This window comes from Periophthalmus magnuspinnatus, chromosome 16, assembly GCF_009829125.3.
Source record: "Periophthalmus magnuspinnatus isolate fPerMag1 chromosome 16, fPerMag1.2.pri, whole genome shotgun sequence".
NCBI lineage: Eukaryota > Metazoa > Chordata > Actinopteri > Gobiiformes > Gobiidae > Periophthalmus > Periophthalmus magnuspinnatus.
The window spans coordinates 637,533-659,653 of record NC_047141.1 but is presented as its reverse complement, the minus strand read 5'-3'; the positions used below and the strand labels follow the sequence as shown (position 1 = coordinate 659,653).

At 46.8% G+C, this 22,121-nt stretch overlaps 1 protein-coding gene across 1 annotated transcript; it reads left to right on the top strand.

Moving 5' to 3' along the window:
- Positions 1-164: 164 nt before the first annotated feature.
- On the top strand, positions 165-20,687 carry LOC117383406 (pogo transposable element with ZNF domain). Its single transcript, XM_033980584.2, has 24 exons — positions 165-466; positions 1,038-1,148; positions 2,230-2,292; positions 2,403-2,638; positions 3,145-3,301; positions 4,110-4,220; positions 4,976-5,474; positions 5,846-5,991; positions 6,325-6,425; positions 7,760-7,906; positions 8,140-8,271; positions 8,888-9,081; positions 9,416-9,559; positions 9,845-9,907; positions 10,700-10,812; positions 12,035-12,381; positions 12,651-12,721; positions 14,655-14,870; positions 15,481-15,646; positions 15,846-16,051; positions 16,131-16,524; positions 17,205-17,649; positions 17,836-17,872; positions 17,950-20,687. The coding sequence occupies exons 2-24, from the start codon at positions 1,040-1,042 to the stop codon at positions 20,024-20,026; spliced, it is 6,174 nt and encodes a 2,057-aa protein (XP_033836475.2). The 5' UTR covers positions 165-466; positions 1,038-1,039; the 3' UTR covers positions 20,027-20,687.
- The last annotated feature ends 1,434 nt before the right edge of the window (positions 20,688-22,121 follow it).

The window sequence follows — 22,121 nt, the reverse complement described above, 5'->3', positions numbered from 1 at the left end:
GCTCATTGCAGCTCAGGACTCTCTGTCCTATTTGTCCCTGTGAAGAGGAAACGTGTTATTCAAGTCTCAAAGTGAAACAGTTGAGGCGCTGCGTGTTTGTGTCGCTCTCAACGTCTGCCATGTTTCGTGACGTCAGCGCGCAGTTCCCGCCCTCGCGTCACAAACAAAAACAAAATGGCGACTGGTGTTGTTCCGTCACAGACTGAGCCCCGCGCGCCCCTGGCCCCGCGCCTCTTCCCGTGACCCGCATTGGGCCGTGGGGGCCGTGTCCAGGGCCCCCGGAGCTCCGGAACGCGGTTAGAGCCGTCTAACCCGCTTTAAACTGGAGCCACAGCGAAAACCCGCAGCACAAGGAGGACGTGACGTAGCGCACGCACAGACAATATCAGCCAATAAGAGCGCAGACAGTTGCGGCGCAGTGAAAGCAGCGCGCCTGAAACTGACGCAGAAACTGCGTTAAAACCAGGTAAAGATTCTGTTGTTCTGGCCCGGTTTTGCCCGACCCCGCTGCAATATCAGCTTGCACTGGGCTCTACACACCGGGGTTACCGGACTGAACACGCCCCGTGGAGGCTCCTGCTGCAGCCGACCAATGCTGAGGTCTGACCGGACAGAGGCGCGCTGATCCGGCCAGAAGGAGGCAGAAGGACCCGGGGAGCGGCGGAGCTGGAACGTCCTGCAGTGTCCTGCAGTCAGAGTCCTCCAAGTTACCAGATTTTAAGATTTGATCATTTATCCTAAAGCACGGAAGATTTCACATTGTTCTCAGTCCGTGGGGCAGGGGGTTTAAAGGGGGAAGTCCTCATACTATTTCATTTGAACATGAGATGGAGGCGAAATAGTTATTAACAATAACAGAATATGTGATGAACAGTGAGTTTATAAAAAGATAAAAGTCAAATGATCTTTGATAAACTTGTCTGGGAATTGGAAAGTGTTAATGTATTTTTTATTTAATGTTTTTGTTTGATTTGCTGAGATCCTGTTTTTGATGTTTTGTGTAATGTTTAATTTATGTTTATTTGTTTGTTTGTCAGAGATGGACACGCAGCTTTTTATGGAGTGTGAGGAGGAGGAGCTGGAGCCATGGCAACAGGTCGACGACACCGTGGAGGAAGACGACGACTTTATGGACTACACACATCCAGGTCTGAACCAGGACTAAACCAGTACTAAACCAGGTCTGAACTAGGACTGATCCAAATTTGAACCAGGTCTAAACCAGATCTAAACACAGACTGAACCTGGAGTGAACCAGGACTAAAGCTGACTAATCAGAACCATGGAGAAGCGGAGAGCAGCGTACTTTACACTGGGGGAACAATCAGTCAAAATCACTAAATATTGAAGGAATTAATATCGTAAAGACCGATTCAAAGGAAAATGCAGTTTCTGTGTTCATGTGAAGTCGACACTTGGACAATCACGCCCATGTATTACACCACACAGAAAGTAGAGCCTGTTTGAATATCACTCATCGATATAAAAGAAGCTGTGCTTAAGCCATGAAACATAGACTGTGACATCATCACACATCACCATGGACTGAATGAACGCCATTTATGTCTGTGCCAAATAGAGAGGCATGCATCATACACATGTGTACCATTACATTTGAGTGTTTCAGTCTTTTTTCATAATGGTGTGTGTTTAGTGTGATACAGTGTGATTTAACATTGTGTATTCACTCCAGAACCTGCAGAACCTCAATATGTTTAAGTGTCATTGTTTTTTATAAATCAGTGTGCTTTGATACAGGACTAAACCAGGGACTAAACCAGGGACTAAACCAGGGACTAAACCAGGGACTAAACCAGGGACTTTTTGAGACATGGGCCACAGTGGGTTCTAAAATTTGACAGAGGGGCTGGACCAGGATATATATATATATATATATATATATATATATGTGTGTGTATATATATATATATATGTGTATATATTACATTAGAGATTTGGCCTGTAACATGTAGCAAAGCATGAATATGCAAGGCTCATTGTACAAATTGTTTTCCAGATACATTAATTAAATACTGAGTTTATTATATTTCAGTTAAATAAACACAGCAGAAAAACTTTGAACAAGGTTTACCCTTAACTATTTGAATATAATTTGGTCACATTTGATAGGCTGAATTTATAAGCCCAAAGGGCCGAGTGTGGCTCACGGGTCATAGTTTGCCCATGTCTGGACTAAAATGTCTGATAGTAGCATGTCTCTGTTTTCAGTGGAGGACTCTCCTGACTCTTCCCCTCCGCCCCCAGCCCCACCTCCTGCACCTGCTCCTAAAGGTGAGTTACAATATAAATATTTATGTCAGTTTTTATTTGAAAAGTAAAATTCCATCATTGATAAATAAATAAAATGTTTAAACGTCTCTCCCCCTTTGTCTCTGGTCCAGCCCCGGTCTTGGTTCAGACCCAGAGCCGGTCACTCCCCATATCCGTGCCGACCGCCCCTGTCACCATGGCAACACTAAATATCAACAAAACCACACCCACCATCCTCAAGACCACGCCCACCACAAAAGCTCCAGCCATTGTCCATCAGGCCACGCCCCTTATCCTGTCACAGCTTCCACAAGGGACCTTCCTTGTCCCAAGCACCAGACCCCAGCAACTCCTCATCACCACACAGGTACTAGACCGGGACTAAACCAGGTACTACACCAAAATGAAACAAAACCAGGACTAACCTGGTCTAAAGTGGACTAAATTAGGGACTAAACCGTGGCTGTTACTAAATCAGGGTCTAAACAAGGACTAAACCGGGATTAAACCAGGACCAACCTTGGTCTAAACAAGTTTGTAAACTAGGATCTAACCTTGTACAGACCAGCACCAAGGACTGATCCAGGTACAGACAAGAATTAAACCACGACTAAACTGGATTATAAGTCACATTTTTGGAGGAAATTTATTTTTACCAAGAACAGACATTTTATCTTTAAAGGCAAGTGATAATAATAACAATAAAATAGAGAACAACGGGCTGAATAGCAGCACAGCACACTCACTTAACACATTTATATTTATTCAGCTACATGAAGCATAGACAACAAACTGAATACATGCCTGGTATGTTAATGTAAGATATTAACAATTAATCAGATATGCTACGCTAACATAACATGCTTATTCCAGGGTTTTCCGATGGTGAACTCAGGGACTCCTCTCGTCTTTAATCTTCCGCCGGGTTCCACCGTCTTGCAGCCGGGTCAGACCCTTGTGAACTCGGGCGAGGTCCTGAAACCGGGTCAAACGCTCTTTAAACCGGGTCAGCCGCTCACTCTTATCCAGTGTAAGCCTCTCCTACACAACCCACTCTGTACATGATGTAATATGTTATGCATTGACATAATTTTATTTAAAAAATGCCCCTTTATATTCATAGTGGCACTGAGGCAAAACTATGGCCTACACAACAGACAAAATGAGTTATTTTTGCTTTTTATTTCCTAATCTTTGTCCTTAGAGCTGCTGTCTGCACCCCACAATAATGATTTCCTCAACACACAGACTCAGAAACATGTTTTAAGAGAGAACAGTTCCAAAATCTGTATCAGTCATGAATGTGCCTGTAGTTTGCAGTGTCCCTGTGATTAAGCTTTAATTTTAACTTTAACTGGTTTTCTGGTGTTGACTTGAGTTTCTTATTTTAAATCTCAGTTACAACCTAAATATTTAGCAGAGTTGTAGATATATTTGTTATCAAAGGGCCCATATTACTCTATTTTCTGATCTGCGTTATAATGTTTCCTCATCATGAACATACATGAATGTGTGTCTTGTTTCATTCACACATGCTTGAATAAACCAACTCCAGGTTTGTTTTTGATGAGGTAACAACATTATAACATGGCTTAATGCTTTCAAGAGTCAATTTTGTGTAATACAGGACCTTGAAGCTCTATCAGCTCTTTCGCATTTTAGATTTAATGTTTGGACAGAAGAAAATACCATTACTCACCATTGGTATGGTATGGTATGCCATGGACAGTGTACGACATTACATTGACATTAAAAAACAGGAAAGATGTATGGTGCCAGGTTATAGCAGAAATGTCATGTGATGTCATGCTGTCATAACGCATGAATGTGCTCCACAGCGCCCTCTGTGGGTCAGATGGTACGTCCTGTGACACCTGTGCGAGGCCCCGCCCCCTCCGCCACACCTGGACTTATGCACCTGACCATCCGCACCAGCACACCTGAGCGAGGTGAGCAAACAGCCAATCGCACTGTGGACAATTCCAGGCAAAGCAATAACATCTCCATGGAGACAAGTAGGCACCAGAAATGTTACACAGTGCAGCTATAAACATGGGGTACTATACAAACTGGACTGGATGGAGCTTTCTACCATGTTATAACATTTTTGTCCCATCAAAAACCTGCTTGAAGAGGTTTTAGATATTATCCATGCATGTTTGACTAATCTAACAATTTCTCCTGGACCATATTTGAACCCTCCTTGTGATTAGCAGTACAAGCCTGTACAAGACTCCGCCCACAAGTCTACATCACCCATGCTCCCACATGGCAATTCTCCATAAATATACAAAAACATGATACAAAACTGTATACAACAACTTCACAAACCTGATGCAATGTGCAGTAGTTTCATTAGTAGGATGCTGATTGTGTTGGTATAGTGCTCTGAAGGGGGAGTGGCTTAGCATGGAGAGAAAAGGGATGGAAGGGTGCTACAAATGAAAGTGAAACTTATAAAGCATGTTAATACGTTGTTTTGGGTGAATATAACATTTTCAAAACGATAAAAGGTAATATGGTGATTTAAAGATGCCATGTGTTAGCGGTTAATACTCCATATAAGTGAAATACCTCCTCTTTAATACTCCATAGAAATAAAATGCCCCCTCTTTTATACCCCATAGAAATAAAATACCCCCTATTTTATACCCCATAGATATAAAATGCCTCTTTAAACTCATTCCTGGTTCTTGTTTTCTAGTGGCTCCGGTTGGCACCGTTTCCTCTGTCTCCAGTCCCGCCCTCCTTGCCGGCTCGTCCAATGGCATGCCTCGCTCTATCACTATCTTGTCTCCACCCAAAACTACTGATTCACAGCCCCTCCCTCCCACACCCTCCTCCTTTATTGTGAAGTCTGGCCCCGCCCATGTCACTTCTGCCCCCTCCAATGTCCCGCCAACGCTCCCACAACTGAACGTCGCCCCAAACCGCTCCCTAGTTACCATCTCTCAGCCGCGGCTCGTCACCATACCCCCCTCTGGCCCCTCCCTCTCCTCTGGCTCCTCCATCTCCTCTGCCCCCTCCCTCTCGTCTGACCCCTGTGACCCCTCTGACCCCTCCCGCGTCGTCATGAGCGTGGAGGAGTTTTACTACGGTTCATACGAAGGTGATGAGCGACTCCGAGACATCCACAAATACACAGCCATGTTGGTCCAGTTCCCCTGCACTGTCTGCCCCCACCAGGCCAACAACAACCTCAGGTAAAGCTCACAGCCTGGCCATATCTCTGGACATAGCTAATCGACTAGCTGCCACATTCTAAACAGAAAGTGAGCATTGGCATGATTTGACTCCAATTCAGTTCCCATTCTCTTTGTATTGGAAAACTACGGTGCCTCTCTCTGTAACTGCTGCTGTCAGGCTCATCATTCTGACCTTAAAATGTTAGTTTTAACCCGCTCTACGTGATCCTGGTGTTTTTATTTCACCATTTTGTCCCTAAGTCACGATATGAATATTATCCTGACACCAGAGACACAGTTGTCCTAAGTCTCAAATCAGTCTGTAGCTTTTCATTCAATTTAAAGTGGGTCTGGTTCAGTCCTGGTTTTAGTCCCTGTTTTTGTCCCAGGCTGATGCAGCACATGTTGACTCACTGGAAGCCGGTGAATCGCGGTGACGACAAAAAGAGCTGTAAATTCTGCTACAGACACTTCTCCTCAGCCCCAGAGCTGCAGACTCACCTGGACAAGGTGCACGGGCCCGCCCCCTCCAACAGTAAGACAATCACACAGCATCTGTGTCACAGCCAAGGGCCAATCAGAGAGCAGAACACAGAACTTTCAGCGGTAAGGACCAATCACAGTACAGCAGCCAATCCCAAATAGTGGGTCAAGTGAAGCAGAGGAGAGGCTCAGGGGAGCAGAGGAGAGGCTCAGGGGAGCAGAGGAGTGGCTCAGGGGAGCAGAGGAGTGGCTCAGGGGAGCAAAGAAGTGGCTCAGGGGAGCAGGGGAGAGGCTCAGGGGAGCAGGGGAGAGGCTCAGGGGAGCAGAGGAGAGGCTCAGGGGAGCAGAGGAGATTAGCAAAAGATTCACTTGTGTTGTGTTTCAGGCTTGTGCAGGATCTGTGAGTGGGCGTTCGATAATGAGCCTGTGTTTTTAAACCACATGAAATCGAACCACAAACCAGGAGAGATGCCATACATCTGCCAGGTACTGTCTTTACTGCTATTTTACTGCTGCTGCTATTGCTATTACTGTGACTACAAATACTACAACTAATGTGCTACTACAACTAATGCTGTTACTACCGGGCAGACTTCACACTCATTAATGAAATGAACAAATTTGTTGGGTATTTTCTATCTTGTTCTTTTCTTTTTAACCAATGTAATCTTTTGAGTCTGAAAAAAGAATACATAAAATACTACTACTACTACTACTACTACTACTACTACTACTATAAATAGGGATGCACAGATGCGATACTGGTATCAGATATTGGTGCAATACAAAATGTGCTGGATTTAATATCGGCTTCCATATATCAGTTCAGCTGATATCCTGGTGGAACATATGAAATTATGTAATAAGACTTTCCTGCTTATACTTGGCCCAGAAAGTCTCAGAATGTTAGAAGTTTTATCTATACAAAGTTGTTTTGTCATTACTTAAAAGAAAATAACAGCTGCAAAACAGGATCAGTTCTGTCATATTTTAGTTTCCCTGCACTGGTGTTGGTTGATATCGGGTTTCAGTAGATACTTAAACCCATCCATCCAATTTCTTCCGCTTATCCGGGGCCGGGTCACAGGGGCTGCAATTTGAGCAGGGACTCCCAAAATTTCCTCACCCCAGACACATCCTCCAGCTCCTCCGGTGGGGCACCAAGGCGTTCCCAGGCCAGCCAAGAGTCATAGTCCCTCCAGTGTGTCCTGGGTCTTCACAGGGGCCCGGAACACCTCCCTAGGGAGATGTCCAGGAAGCATCCTGAACAGATGTCCGAGCCACCTCAGCTGGCTCCTTGTGGAGGAGCAGCGGCTCTTCTCCGAGCTCCTCTCGTTTGACAAACCTCCTCACCCTATCTCTAGCATCCAGCCATCCTGCAGAGGAAACACATTTTGGCCACTTGTATCCGTGATCTTGTCCTTTCCCAAAGCTCATGACCATAGATGAGGGTAGGAACATAGATTGACCGTTAAATCGAGAGCTTTGCCTTTTGGCTCCACAACAGTCCGATACAGCAACCGCATCACTGCAGATGCTGCACCAATCCAACTGTCAATCTCACACTCCATCCTTCCCTTACTTGTGAACAAGACCCCGAGATACTTGAACTCCTCCACTTGAGGCAGGGACTCACCACCTATCAGGAGAGGTAGGTGGTGAGTCCTGCTTAAACCCATAGTATGGAAATTTGAACTGAAAAAGCTGGATCGGTGCATCTGTAACTAATACTACTGATGACATTACTAGTGTCTCCACTGTTTTTCACTGTTATTGCTGTCTGCATGCGTGTCACGAGGAGGTTGCGGGTTCTGTTTCAGGTGTGCTGTTACCGTTCCTCGTTCTACTCAGACGTGATCCAGCACTTTGCGACTTTTCACCGGGAAACACGATTCCTCCTCTGTGTCTTCTGCCTCAAAATCCTCAAGAACTCCGAGAACTACCAGCAGCACCTGCTACGCCACCAGGTGAGTGAGAGTGGGAATGGGCAGCCTTGTGAGGAGCTGTGACCCTCACCTTTGATCCCTGACTCTCCCTGAACCGCAGATAAATCGAAATCGTAATTTGAATGAACACAATCAGCAAATCCCAATGGCTGTGGGTGACCTCACACTAACTTAGTCAGCTTCCATTCTAGTCTATGGCCCTGACCCATCTGACCTCGGACCCTGAGTGTTCTTTATGTGTGATCTCTCCTCAGCATGAGGCATTCCACTGTAACCGCTGCCGACTCCAGTTCATTTACCTCAAAGAGAAAGTCCACCACAAAACAGAACATCACCGCAGCTACAGGAGACCGGCCCAACTCGAGGGGCTGCCCCCAGGATCAAAGGTAACACCAATGCACGTGTCACGCACCTCTAAACACCTATGCACACCTGTCACCTGTATGCACCAGAGAGGGAGACTGGTTTAGACTTGGTTTTGACCTGATTCGGCTTTGGTTTAGACCTGATTTAAACCTGGTTTAGACCTGGTTTGGTACTGATTTAGTCCAGGTTTAGCACTGGTTTAGCCTTGGTTTAGGCCTGATTTAGGCTTGGGTTAGACCTAGTTCATTCCTGGATCAGTCCTGGTTTAGTCCTGGTTTAGTATTAGTTTAGTACTGGTTTAGTACTGGTTTAGTCCTGGTTTAGCCTTGGTTTTAGGCCTGATTTAGTCCTGGTTTAATGCTGGTTTAGTCCTCGTTTAGGCCTGATTTAGGCTTGGTTTAGAGCTGGTTTGGAACTGTTATAGTCTTGGTGTATCCCTGGTTTAGTACTGGGTTAGTATTGGTTCAGTCCTGGTTTAGCCTTCGTTTAGACTTGCTTTAGGCCTGATTTAGGCTTGGGTTAGACCTAGTTCAGTCCTGGTAACGAGCTACTTCCTAACTAATATCTATAACACAGTTTTAAGTCCACAAAGCATACTTAAAATGCAGAACTGGGCAAAATGTTTTCTTTCTGCAGGTGACCATTCGGACGTTCGGGCGCCGTAGGCCAGCTCTCCCTTCAGAGATGCCCCGCCCCTCACAATCAGGCCAGACTCTTTCACACACAAACCCCGCCCACTCCAACATGATCCAACCAATCACCATCAAGACAGAGCCTCAGCCCCTCTTCATCCCGAAGGCACGCTCCGCCCAAAAGAAACTTGAGCACAGGTGAGAGAGACACATGCAGAGACATCTGACATAATACAGCACAGAGAGGAGGGAGGGCATCTGACACAATACAGCACAGAGAAGAGGGAGAGCATCTGACGCAGTACAGCACACAGAGGAGGGAGGGCATCTGACACAAAACAGCACAGAGAGGAGGGAGGACATCTGATGCAGTACAGCACAGAGAGGAGGGCAGGAGAGCATCTGACACAATACAGCACATAGCAGAGGAAGGGCATCTGACACAATACAGCACACAGAGGAGGGGAGAATCATGTGTTTTCTGCGAACCCTGCTGCGACCTTTGACCCCTGTGACGATTTCTCTCCTGCAGTACGGCCTCCTCCTGCCTGTGGCGCTGTGTAGAGTGCGGTGACCAGGTGGTGGCGCTGTCTGCTCATTACCCCACACATGTACGCTGTCTGCTCTGCTCCTTCGGCACCTGCTGCTCTAAGGCCTACGCCAGTCACATGATACTGTGAGTCCTACACGTGTATCCTGTATATCTCTGGACATAGCTAACCTACTAGCCACCACGTTCCAAACAGGAATTCCAAATATGGAACTGGGCTCCATATTAGCTTCATTTAAAGCCAAACGCTGTGGGTGATCTCACACTCATTTAGTCTACTAAAAATATACAGGCTATGGCACACACACAGCCGCATACACGCCTGCAATCACGCATGCATGCCTCCCCCTGTGTGTGTGCGTGCGTGTGTGTCATATTAAACGTTTTTAACCTGAGTCTGGTCTTTCTCAGGTCTCATCACTTTCCTCGCTCCAAAGAGCCAATTCCACACCTCAAACGAGAACCACCACCCAGGTATTGCAAACACTATTACTATTACTACTACTACTACTACTAATATATGTATCTGGGATATACAGTAATGTTGACTCATTCATTTTGTTCAAAATGATCTATATCAATATCGATTGATATAAATTCCATCCCCTCTCTCTCTCCTCTGTTTCCCTCTCTATCCTCTCCTCTGTTTCTCTCTTTATCTTCTCCTTTGTTTCTGTGTTTCTCTGTTTCTGTCTCTCTGTCTCTTCTGTTTCTTTCTCTCTCCTCTGTTTCTCTCTCTCTTTTCTCTCCTGTTTCTATCTCTCCTGTCTCTCTCTCTCCTCTGTTTCTCTCTCCTCTCTCCTGTTTCTGTCTCTTCTGTTTCTCTCTCCTCTGTTTATCTCTCTCCTCTCTTCTCTGTTTGTCTCTCCTCTGTTTCTGTCTCCTTTGCTTCTTTCTCTCTCCTCTGTTTCTGTCTCTCTTGGCTGTTTCTCTCTCCTCTGTTTCTGTCTCCTCTGTTTCTCACTCCCTCCTCTGTTTCTCCCTCCTGTTTCTGTCTCTGTCCTCTTTCCTCTGTTTCTGTCTCTCCTTTGTTTCTCTCTCTCCGCTGTTTCTCTCTCCTCTCTCCCCTGTTTCTCCCTCCTGTTTCTCCCTCTCTCCTCTGTTGCTGTCTCTGTCCTCTGTTTCTGTCTCTCCTCTGTTTCTGTCACTCTCTCTCTCCTGTTTCTCTCTCTGTCCTCTCTCCTCTATTTCTGTCTCCTCTCTTTCTCTCTCCTCTCTCTCCTCTGTTTCTGTCTCTCTCTCTCCTCTCTTTTTCTCTTCTCTTAGCCGTTTCTCAGTCATCTGCTCAGACTGTCGGTTCAGAACACTCTCTGGAGATGAGATGGCCGTGCACCTCGCTCTGAACCCCACCCACTGCTCCGCCATGTGCAAGCCCCGAAGTGAGACACGCACACACAGAGCCACATGGGCACACACAGAGAGCCATGTGACCACACGCACACTGAGCCACGAGCCCACACACAGATCCATGAGCACACACACACAGATCCACGAGTACACACACAGAGCCATGAGCACACTCACAGAGTCACGTGGACACACACAGAGCCACGAGCGCACACACGCAGAGCCACGAGCGCACACACGCAGAGCCACGAGCACACACACACAGAGCTACAATCACACACACACAGAGCCACAATCACACACACACAGAGCCACAAGCACACACACACAGAGCCACAATCACACACACACAGAGCCACAATCACACACACACAGAGCCACAAGCACACACACACACACACACCCACCCCCACACACAGAGCCACAATCACACACACACAGAGCCACAGTCACACACACACAGAACCACAAGCACACACACACAGAGCCACGTGGACACACACAGAGCCACGTGGACACACACAGAGCCACGAGCACACACACAGAGCCATGTGGACACACACAGAGCCACGAGCACACACACGAGCCATGTGGACAGACACACACACGCTGAAATACATGGGATTCATTCACGTGTGAATTTCTTCACGTGTGAATTCCTTCATGCATTGTAGTTGTTGGAGATTGTTTTTGCAACTTCACAAAATATAACTTCAGATACAAACGACAATAGGCCTGTAATTACTAATGTGCTGTTAGCATGTTAGCAAATAAATAAATATACAATTACAAATCAGATACTAACCAATACTAAAACTAGTATTGAAACTAGATACTCATCTGAACAAGGTATCGATAGTAAAAAAGTCCCATTCACAAATGAACCTTGCCGGAATATCTTTAGAATGATCTTGATGATACTTGTCAAAACACATAGACTAGTATACACCCAGGACCACTATGGAACCTACCTGAGGAATTACACATTCTATTGTCTAAAGAAAGAGGTATTGAGTATCAATTCTTTGCTTTTAATATTTGATTTTATGTTGTAAATTTTGTGATATTTTATTCTTGTATGTATTGTGAAGCGACTTTGAGTGTCTTGAAAAGCGCTATATAAATAAAATGTATTATTATTATTATTACTTGGTATCGAAATCTTAGTATCATGACAGCTCTATTCGGCAGCCTTGTTTAAACAATTCATTTTCTCTCAGACATTAAAGCTCATATACAGGTTTTTTCTTCCAGTTCTGTCGGACATAGACGTGGACTTCTCTTTACTCGCATCGCAGCGTCCAATTGCTACTCCTCTTCCTGGTGTTATCCAGCCTCCTGTGGCCTGTGATTGGTCGACGCCGGACTGCAGCGTGGCGGGCACGAATTCCTTCTCGCACTCGAGCGGCCCGAGTCATAACCTGTCACGCTCCGGAGATGCCATTGACTTCTTCGACCTCCTATTTCCTGCCGAGCTCATCCATCTCATTGTCATGGAAACCAATGCACACGTCAAAACACTGCGCTTCCTGTTTCACGAACCGATGCTCTCTGATTGGACAATGCTGAGGAGCAACGAGCTGAAGGCTTTCCTAGGGCTGGTGTGTCTAAAACGAGTACTGAAACTGGACTAGAGCAGAGACGAGAGCGGGAGCGACAGCGGGGAGCGACAGCGGGGAGCGACAGCGGGGACGAGAGGGGGGACGAGAGGGGGGAGGAGAGCGGGGACTAGAGCGGGGACTAGAGCGGGGACTAGAGCGGGGACTAGAGCGGGGACTAGAGCGGGGACGAGAGCGGGGACGAGAGCAGGGACGAGAGCAGGGACGAGAGCAGGGACGAGAGCAGAGACTAAAACTGTGGTGTGTTGCAGGTGGTGCTCATGGGTCTGCAGACTCTCCCAGACTCAGCTCATTACTGGTCCTATACCCACTATGACCACAGGTGAGTAAAGCACTAATCCAGATGCCCTGCCACTCCCTGGTCTGCACCAGGTATCAGTGTTCTTGGAACATCAAATCGACAACCTGCCTAAAAAAAAGCAGCTGGTCAAAAAGATATACTTGTGTTTATCTGACATAAGTATGCTTTATACATTAGGGGCGACAGTGGCTCAGTGGTTAGAGAGTTGACCAAGTTCTGTTGTTGTGTCCTTAGGCAAGACACCTCACCCACATTGCCTAGTATGAAAGTGGTGTGTGCGCGAATGATAGGTGGTGGTCGGACGGACCGATGGCACAGATTGGCAGCCTCGCTTCCGTCAGTCTGCCCCAGGGCAGCTGTGGCTACAATAGTAGCTTACCATCACCAAGTGTGGAAATGAATGAATAATGACTATAGTGTAGCGCTTTGAGAGGCTTTGAAAAGCGCATTACAAGTGTAAGCCATTATTATTATTATTATTATTGTTATTATTATTATTATGTTATATATAAGTTCATAATACAGCATTATAAATGTGCACACTGTGACCTGCAGTGTAGATCTACGTTAGTTTGGCCCAGAGCGACAGAGCCGACTTCCTAACTCTGCTCCTAACCTTATAGCAAGCGCCTGGGGACATTAATGCAACTGAACACCAGATCTGTGTCACTCGTGCTAGTCCAGTGACAATATCTTTCTCCAGACAAATGTTGTAGCCTTTCACTCAAAAACTGGTTACCGTATTTTCTGGACTATAAGTCACACTTTTTTCATAGTTTGGCCAGGGCTGCGACTTATATGTGAAATTATTCAAATATATAATTTCACATGTTCGTTATTGTCACACTGACAACAGCGTGAGGGCACTCTAGGCTTGTACCAGTATGACAGCCAGTGGCTCTTCATCTACCTTCGGAGTTGGTGGAAGTGACACTGAGGATGAAAAATTCAATGGATTTAGTGATTTGGAGTGAAACTGAGAGTAAACTTGTTAGCTTGTTTTTATGCTTTAGTTATCTGATTAACTGTTAATAACTTACGTTAACATAGCAGACACGCATTCAGTTCTGCCTATGCTTCATGTAGCTGAATAAATATGTGTTATGTAAGGGTTGATTATACATGTTACAGTTCACTTGTTTGACCACTAGATGGTGCTGGTGTGTTTGTAACACCTGTAAGAACATTTACTTGACTCATTTTCTTTTATACATTTCATATTTAATTTCCCCTTATTTATTTCCTTTTCATTTATAAGACCATAAAGGTGATCGTCTTTTATTTGGAACAATATTGTAAGTGTTCAGTTAATAAGTATGAGTCTAGTTAAGGTCTTCCTGTTTCTGTTTTCCGGTTCAGCCTTTTCCCGGCAGAGCACTATTTAAGAAACAATTGAAAAGTATAATGGCATGTTCGTTTCACCGGTTTATTTACTAGCAGACCAAAGTGGTATGTATATCTTCCATGCATTCATATGCAGTTTTGTGTGTATATGTAATATGAGCCAGAGCTTATGTTATATTTTATGTGTTTGCTAGTTCTACGGTGTGAACTGTGATGAAGAAGTAAGACCACAGTAAACATCAGTGAAAAGAACTCTCATGTCCGTCGTGTTTGTGGACAAGTGGCATATGTTACATTAGCGTAGCATATCTGATTAACTGTTTATATCTTACATTAGCATACCAGACACATATTCAGTTCGTTGTCTATGTGTTACATCAGTGTGCTGTATTGTTATTCAGCCTGTTCTCTATGTTAATTGTTGTTACTATAACTTTTCTTTAACTTGCCTCGGATTTTGCGACTTATACATGTTTTTTTCTTAATTGTTATGCATTTTTTTCACTTGTGTGACTTATACTCCGGAGAGACGTAAGTCCGGAAAATACGGTACATAATGTTTTGTGATGTGTAAAGAGCGCCCCCTCCTGACCACACTGCTCGTCTGCAGTTACATGTTTAACCAGGTTATGAGTCATCATCGCTTCACTCAGATCCTCAAATCACTGCGCCCGGGCAGTGCTGACCTCGGCCCCAGCAGCTCCAGCCACACCCCTGTGCGCAGACGTCCCGCCCCCCTCAGCAGAAGCCTTGCCCAGAGGGACCCACTCCAGATGTTCCGCCGCATGCTGCAGATCCAGGGTCAGGCCATGTGGGACACCTACAGGTAATGTTTTACAACATCACTTTCCATGCATGGACTGCAAGCTAACAGGCAGCAGCTAGCAGATTAGCTTTGTCCAATCAGGAAGTGAGCATGGGCATGATTTGGCTCCCTTGATTCTAGATCCAGTTCACTTTCTGTTGAAAAACAATGGTCGTTTTCTCTGTAACTGTTGTCAGGCTCGTCATTCTGACCTTAAAACATTGTTTTCAACCTGTTGTACATGATTCTGGAGCTGTTATTTCAGTATTTTGTCACTAAATCAAGATGTGAACATTAATAACAAAACAATCAGACGCCGTCTTTCCCCGAGGTCGCTCCCGCTAGCGTTAGCATTAGGTTTGATTGACTGTGTTGCTAAGTGCCAGGCCTCCTGCCAAACCAGTGGTGCGGGATTGGCATTACCTTCAACAGCCTGTATTGGGCATATTTGGTGGCTATGATACTCGTGGTCAGAGTTCCATATATGGATCTTGGCTGTAAATTGGCCCCTATAACTGCTAGCCTCAATGAGCTGCATTTGGAGCTGAACACTGGGTGAGGTCACACTCCTTCACCTCTTTATACCATCTGGTTCTATGTTTATCTCGCTTTCTCTAACCCTCTGATACAGACCCAGGTGCTGCCTCAGTCTGGACCGTGCTCTACTTCCTGAGACTTCAAGCCAGGATCAAAACCAGGGACTAAACCAGGACCGTCCCAGACCCGGCCCAGCTCCGCCTCAGGTCTGGCTACTCTGTGACTCAAAGTCTGGATATTGTCACCGGCTGTACATCCAGGTGAGAGAATGTCCAAAACTCTGTTTGAGGTCCGATGTCAAGTGATACCTCTGAGCCTGATACTTTCAGGTTGTGTTCTGATGGTTTCCTTCAGGCTCTCACGCTGTTGTCTCTCTGTCTCTGCTCCTCAGCCTCTCACACTGTCCTCTCTTTGTCTCTGCTCCACAGCCTCTCTCACTATTGTCTCTCTGCTCCTCAGACATCCCCTGGACCCCCTGATAGCCCAAACCTGTCCCTGGTCTTGGAGCTCCTCTCTGGGCTGGAGCATCGTCACCATCAGCTTTTCCTCTCAAACACTCTGTGCACTGAGGACCTGCTGCACCTGCTCCACCACCGAGGGCTCTACGGCTCTGCCTCCTTCCCCCGGAACCACCCCCACTTCCCCCACACGCTCTGGGATGACAGGTACTGGACCAGAACTGGACTGACCAGGACTGGACTGGGCCGGGGCTAAACCTTGTCCGCACCCCACTCTCTCTCTCAGGCCGCTGGAGCACCCGGGGGACTTTGTTCAGAAGCAGAGGGGAGTGGTCTTGGCGACGCGGTGGAAGGACGTGAAGGAGATGGGCTGTCTCTCGACCAATGCGGCGCCCGGCCGGTTGGACACGGTCTGGAGGCGGTCCCAGACCAGAGCTGGTAGTCTGGACCGCCTAGACCGGCCGGAGGCCTTCAGGTTGCTTCAGGAGAACATGAGAGGAGCTGACATCTGCAAACAGCTGCTGGCGTGTAACACTCTGGGGGGCGTGGCCTCAGATCGCTGCTGGAGGAACCTCTTCTGGTTCTTGGTGAACATCAGCATCGTCAACGCCTTCATTGTCCTAAGAGAGACCAGGAGAGACTGTCCCCCAGGCTGGGTCCAAAAGGGGCTCTTCACACAGGTGAGGTCTGGACCAGGAATAAACTAGGACTAACCAAGACCAGAACTGGACCAAGACTAACCAAGGCCAGGACTGGACCAGTACTAACCCAGGACTGGACCAAGACTAACCTAGGAATAAACAAGACCAGGACTAGACCAAAACTAACCTAGGAATAAACCAGGACTGGACCAAGACTAACCTAGGAATAAACAAGACCAGGATTGGACCAGAGCTAACCAAGATCAGGACTCAATTTTTTTATAAAAGAGATGGTACGTATGAATGAATATATGATACATGTGTCAGCTTTTAGCCACAGGCGAGGCTCCATCTGTCCCTGGATGGGCTCATGGTGAAAGTGGCATAACATACAGTCAAACATCACATTAGCACAGGAGCAGGGGTAGAACAGGAGCAGGTATAGGATGGGAGCAAGTGCAGGACAGGGGCAAGTGCAGGACAGGGGCAAGTGCAGGACAGGGGCAAGTGCAGGACAGGGGCAAGTGCAGGACAGGGGCAAGTGTAGGACAGGGGCAAGTGTAGGACAGGGGCAAGTGTAGGACAGGGGCGGGCAGAAGCAGTCTGTCACCAGCAGTCTGAGTGTTTTTCAGATTGTATTTTCATATTGTGCTAGAGCAGGACTTAGGACTGGACTAAATCAGGACTATAAAAGCTCTAACCCTATCTCTCTCTCTCAGGAGCGGTTTCGCAGACGTCTGGGAATGCAGTTGGCCAAATGTTTTCGGTGCTCGACTCCTGTCGAGCCTCCTCCGCTCCCACTCCCTCCCATTGCTCCTGCCATTGCACCTGTCCTTACACCTGCCTTCATCCCTGCCACTGACCTTGCCCCTGCCTCTGCCTCTGCTGTTGCCCCTGCCCTTGCCCCTGCCCTTGCCCCTGCCCTTGCCCCTGCCCTTGCCCTCGCCCCTGCCGTCGCCCCTGCCGTCGCCCCTGCTGCCCCAGGGCAGGAGACACAGCGCCACCGCATGGCCAAAATCAGCAGGATCTGCAAGCGCTGTAAAAACTGTCACTCCAAAAACCTTCGTCATGAGAGTGTTCACGGCTGCGTTATCTGCGGTGTGAATTTGTGTCAGACCAACTCCTGCTTCTGGGAGTTTCACGGCCTCAGCCCCAACACGCCCAGTAAGACCTTTAGTCCTGCTTTAGTCTCTCCTTTAGTCCTGGTCTTGTCCTGGTCTATTCCTGGTCTAGTCCTGGTCTAGTCCTGGTCTAGTCCTGGTCAAGTCCTTCTTTACTTCTGCATTAGTCTCTCCTTTACTCCTGGTGTAGTCCTGGGGTAGTCCTGGTTTAATGATATTTTTCTTTCAGTTTCGCCCAGACTGGGTTTTGTGATGAAGATGCAAACGTGAGTGTCTCCTGTCAATCATTTACTTTTTATCCAATCACCTGTTTGGACGCTCACAGGCCCCTCCTCTTTTGCAGGGGGCAGATCTCATTCGTTGCGCCGAAGAAGGAGGCAGGGTTGAGCGCTCCCATTGAGGAATCGGATGAAGAGGACGAGGAGTTCAAACCGGAGAGGCTGGAGAGGGTGGAGTCTCCGGAGTCCATTGACCAATCGTTTCCATCGGTTCTGCAGCAGCTGTTCTCTGAGCGGCAGCTGCAGGTGGTGCTCTGTGCTCTCTGCGAGGGCATGAGCGAAGCCACACGTGTCTACGCCACCGAACCCCGCCTCATCCGCCGCTGGCTACGTGAAGCTAACGCCAACATTCACCCGGACCCTGAGAGCGAGAGGGCGGAGCCCGAGGAGGCGGAGCATGAGGGTACAAAACGTCTGGTGAAGTTTGTCCTGAGCATGCGAGAGCAGGAAGCAGCGCTCTCATACACTGGCCTTTTTAACAAACTGTCCTCACTCCGGCAGAAGGGGCTTCACTCCCTCAGGTTCTCATACGACTGGGCTGTTAGCTTCATGCTACGAGCTAAGCTGCAGTTTCAAGGCGTGGGCACGCGTGTGTCTCAGCAGCTCCCCTTGGAGCTGAAACAGCGCGTCACAGTGTTTCAGACATTTATTCAGAAAGTGATCCAAGGCCACGCCCTTTCCAGCAGCGCCGTGGCGACCATGGATGAGCTGTGCCTATTCACAGACCTGACTCTGCTTCAGACCCGAGCCTCAGACGTCCTGCAGATGACAGGCACGTGTCCTTTGGTCACAGTTTACCTCACAGCACTCTCAGACGGGACGCTGCTGCCCGCCTTAGCCCTAACTGGCACCCGATTGGACGAGAACTCTCTGCCTGAGTTTGTCCTGACAGATGCCATTCCGGAGAACACAAAGGAGGCTCTGGAGCTGTGGAGGAGCAGGGTGTGGACTGAACACGTGCGAGACCTAAAGCTACAGAAGTCTGTGCTGATCGTAGACGCTCACCGCGAGCACGCTGCGGATGTGTTCGTGGCAGCGCTAAGCGAGTCGGGAACGCTGCCTGCCGTCATTCCCAAAGGACTCAACTTCAAACTCCACCCTCTGGAGATCTGTGTCAAACCTCTACTCCAGAGGTATCTGCTCTGGAAGTGGAGAACGCTCCCTGCAGGACCTGCTACTGTGCTGCACCAGGACAACATCGCACAAATGCTCGTGGAGTGGACAGTGAAGGCGCTGTCCCACATCACCGCACTCCCGGAGGTCATCCAGAGGTCTTTTAGGGTTGCGGGAGTGTTGGGAGAGAAGGAGGAAGAGGAGGGGCTGCAGCAGGTCCAGGACGAGCTCATGAAGAAGCTGAGTTTAAAGATGGCCGACATGGAGATGGGCTGGGATCAGGAGCAGGACTTTTGGAACATGGAGCCCTCCAAGGAAGACGAGAGGGAGGAACAAAAAGAGAGGGAAAATGAGAGCAGGAAGGAGAGAAGTGAGACAGATGCGGAGGATGAGACCGAAAAGTACAAAGAGAAGGAGAGAAGAGTAGGAGAGGGAGAGGAGCTAAAGAAAGGGGAGAGAGAAGAGAGAGGGGAAGAGAAGGAGGGAGAGAGATTAAAAATACAGGAGAAGGGCAAGGAAGATGAGGGGCTGAAGGAGCGAGAGAGAGAACAGAGAGGAGTGGAGGAGAGAGAAGAGGAAGCAGTGGAGCTTAAGAAGGAAGAGAGAGAGGAGGAGAGAAAAGGAAAAGAGGAGAGAGACAAAATGGATGCCCAAAAAGCAGAAACTAGAATCATAGAGAGGAAAGAGGACAGAAAGGAGGGAGGAGAAAAGCCAGAGGAAAGTGCCCAAAAAACAGAGGAAAGCATAGAGGAGAAGAAAGAGAGAAGGGGGGGGGGAGAAATGGAGGGAGGGGAGACAAAAAAAGAGAAAACAGAGGAAGGAGAAGAGAAGGATATAGGAGAGCAAATGAAAAAGCAGAGAAGAGAGGAGAAGAAAGAGAGAGCGGGAGGAGAGGAGCAAGAGGAGGAGGAGAAGGAGGAGGCGCAGCCGAGACCTGAGACCCGGATCTTGATGGGAGCTGATTTGGGAGACGAATGGCAGGTCAAAGTTCAAACTTCAGAGGAAAACAACAAAACGGACGAAAGCTGAACATCACGCTGGAGGTTTTCTATATGTATGTGTATGATGGAATGTTCAGTAGTTACCATGGTGACACAAAACACAGATGGTCTAAAAACTCAAGAAAAAATACAAACGTGATTTTAAACAGCACATTTTCAGGAGCCTGTGATCAATCTGAGCTTTCATGGTCCTGTTTAGGAGATTGAGTTTCAACAAAAATGTGAGAGTGGCTAATTGAAAAACTATTGGCTACTGCTTGCTAGCTTGTGACTGTAATGTTATTTGAGGGGGACTTGTTCAACAGCACAAATCAGCTCACCCGCTGTAGTTCACCTAAGTCAGTTCTTTCTGGTCAGATTGTGTTAAAATAAAACTCAGATTAAAGTCTAACTTGAGTAACAGAGTTTCAGACAGAGCCGAGCCTCCGGTTAGTATCACACTCCCAGGGAATGTTGATGACATCAGCTGCAAAGTATCAATATCTGCAAACTCATGGAAAACAAAGTGACATTCTCAGTGTTTTGTGAAGAGGAGTCCTGTGCAGTTTTCCATGTCTCAGTTGAAGCTTTGAATTGATTAATGACTTTCAATCAGGTACAGAGTTCAGGCTCAAATCTTCCGGCTTATTCCCTCTGTGTATTCCCTCTATGTAAATGTTTTCTTATAACTCTGTACAGTTTTTCATTTTTATGCTGAGTTTTTGTTTTGTGGGACTGAAGGTATTGAATCTGAAACTCTTTGTTTAATGAGATTTTTGTAATAAAATCTAATTTCTAAAGCTCATTTGGGGTTTAATAATGGAACAGCTATTAGGGCTTCTAGATGCACTATTTAAACGGTAAATGCTCACATTTTTTGAGGGGGGTTTAAGTGTCTTGCCCAAGGACACAACAACAGCAACTTTGGATGGATGGAGCTGCTTCTCCACCGATCTGACCTGGAACTTGGTGATGGTGTCACCAGCTTGTTTCCATGGAGACAGAAAGAGAGTGTTTCAGTCAAAGCAGTAACATCTCAAATATGACATTTGTTAAAACTCAAATTTATCACATTGTTCCGACTTAAAACTTCTGACTCAGAAGTCTTGGGTCAAAGTACTACTGCAGAACATTTCACATTAGAACCAGGGGGAAGGAGAAGAGAAGATTTGGTTGTGAGGTTAGATTCACTTCAGGAGCAAAACCAAAGCTGTAGTCTTCTTTTTCCCCAAACCTCCACAGTGTCACAGAATGTAATGGGCCTTTACTTTACAACAATGTTCTGTGAACAAAAACTTTTATTTAAATTAAGTTAATTTAAGTATGTAACTTTTTGGCCATAGCAAAAGACAGTAAAAATCTGTCAACTGGACAAATCGTTGTAAGAGTGAAGACGTTTTGCTGCTCATCCAAGCCGCTTCTTCAGTTCTGTTCAGATTACTGGTGGCCACTGCCTTATATCTTCTTCTTCTTCTAGTAGTGTTTTATGGCGGTTGGCATGCAACTGAGAATGGTGCATTACCGCCACCATCCGGTATGGAGTGTGGGCCGGGACGACCCCAATAGTCTTTCTATACCCTCTTTATCAGTTTGGTAGAGATAAGATACTTTGTTATTGCTTTGAGTACACAGTGTTGTTTAAGTCCTTGCAAAATGTCTTTTAATTCGCAACGAATACTATTCTGATGAAGTCTATCTTTTAAAATTTTACGTTGCAACTGATACTTTGGACAATATATGATTACATGTTCAACAGTCTCCAGACAGCTACAATAATCACACTCCCCCGTTTCATGCTTTCCTATCATTTTCAGTGTGCTATTTAGTCTTGTGTGACCCAGCCTCAATCTTGCCAACACATCCTCCTCCTCCCGGTTCTTGCAACCCCATTCCGCTGTGTTACCCTCGACTCTTCCCTGCAAATTGTAATAAAACCGGCCCTTAGGGCATGAATCCCATTTACTCTGCCATTGTTTTCTTACCCTATCTTTAATAATTGTTTTAATTTCTGCTTTACTATATTTTACTGGGAAATCTACCTCCTCCTTTACAGCTCCTCCTTTTGCCCACTTATCCGCCAGCTCATTCCCTTCCACCCCTATATGTGCTGGAACCCACATGAAGATTACATATTTCTTTTGTCT

Bases quoted from the DNA above. Each gene is read 5' to 3' on its own strand.
- LOC117383406 (XM_033980584.2), top strand. From the start codon at position 1,040: ATGGACACGCAGCTTTTTATGGAGTGTGAGGAGGAGGAGCTGGAGCCA. The intron at 1,149-2,229 runs GTCTGAACCAGG...CTCTGTTTTCAG, and splicing joins TATGGACTACACACATCCAG to TGGAGGACTCTCCTGACTCT. The intron at 6,426-7,759 runs GTACTGTCTTTA...GTTCTGTTTCAG, and splicing joins AGATGCCATACATCTGCCAG to GTGTGCTGTTACCGTTCCTC.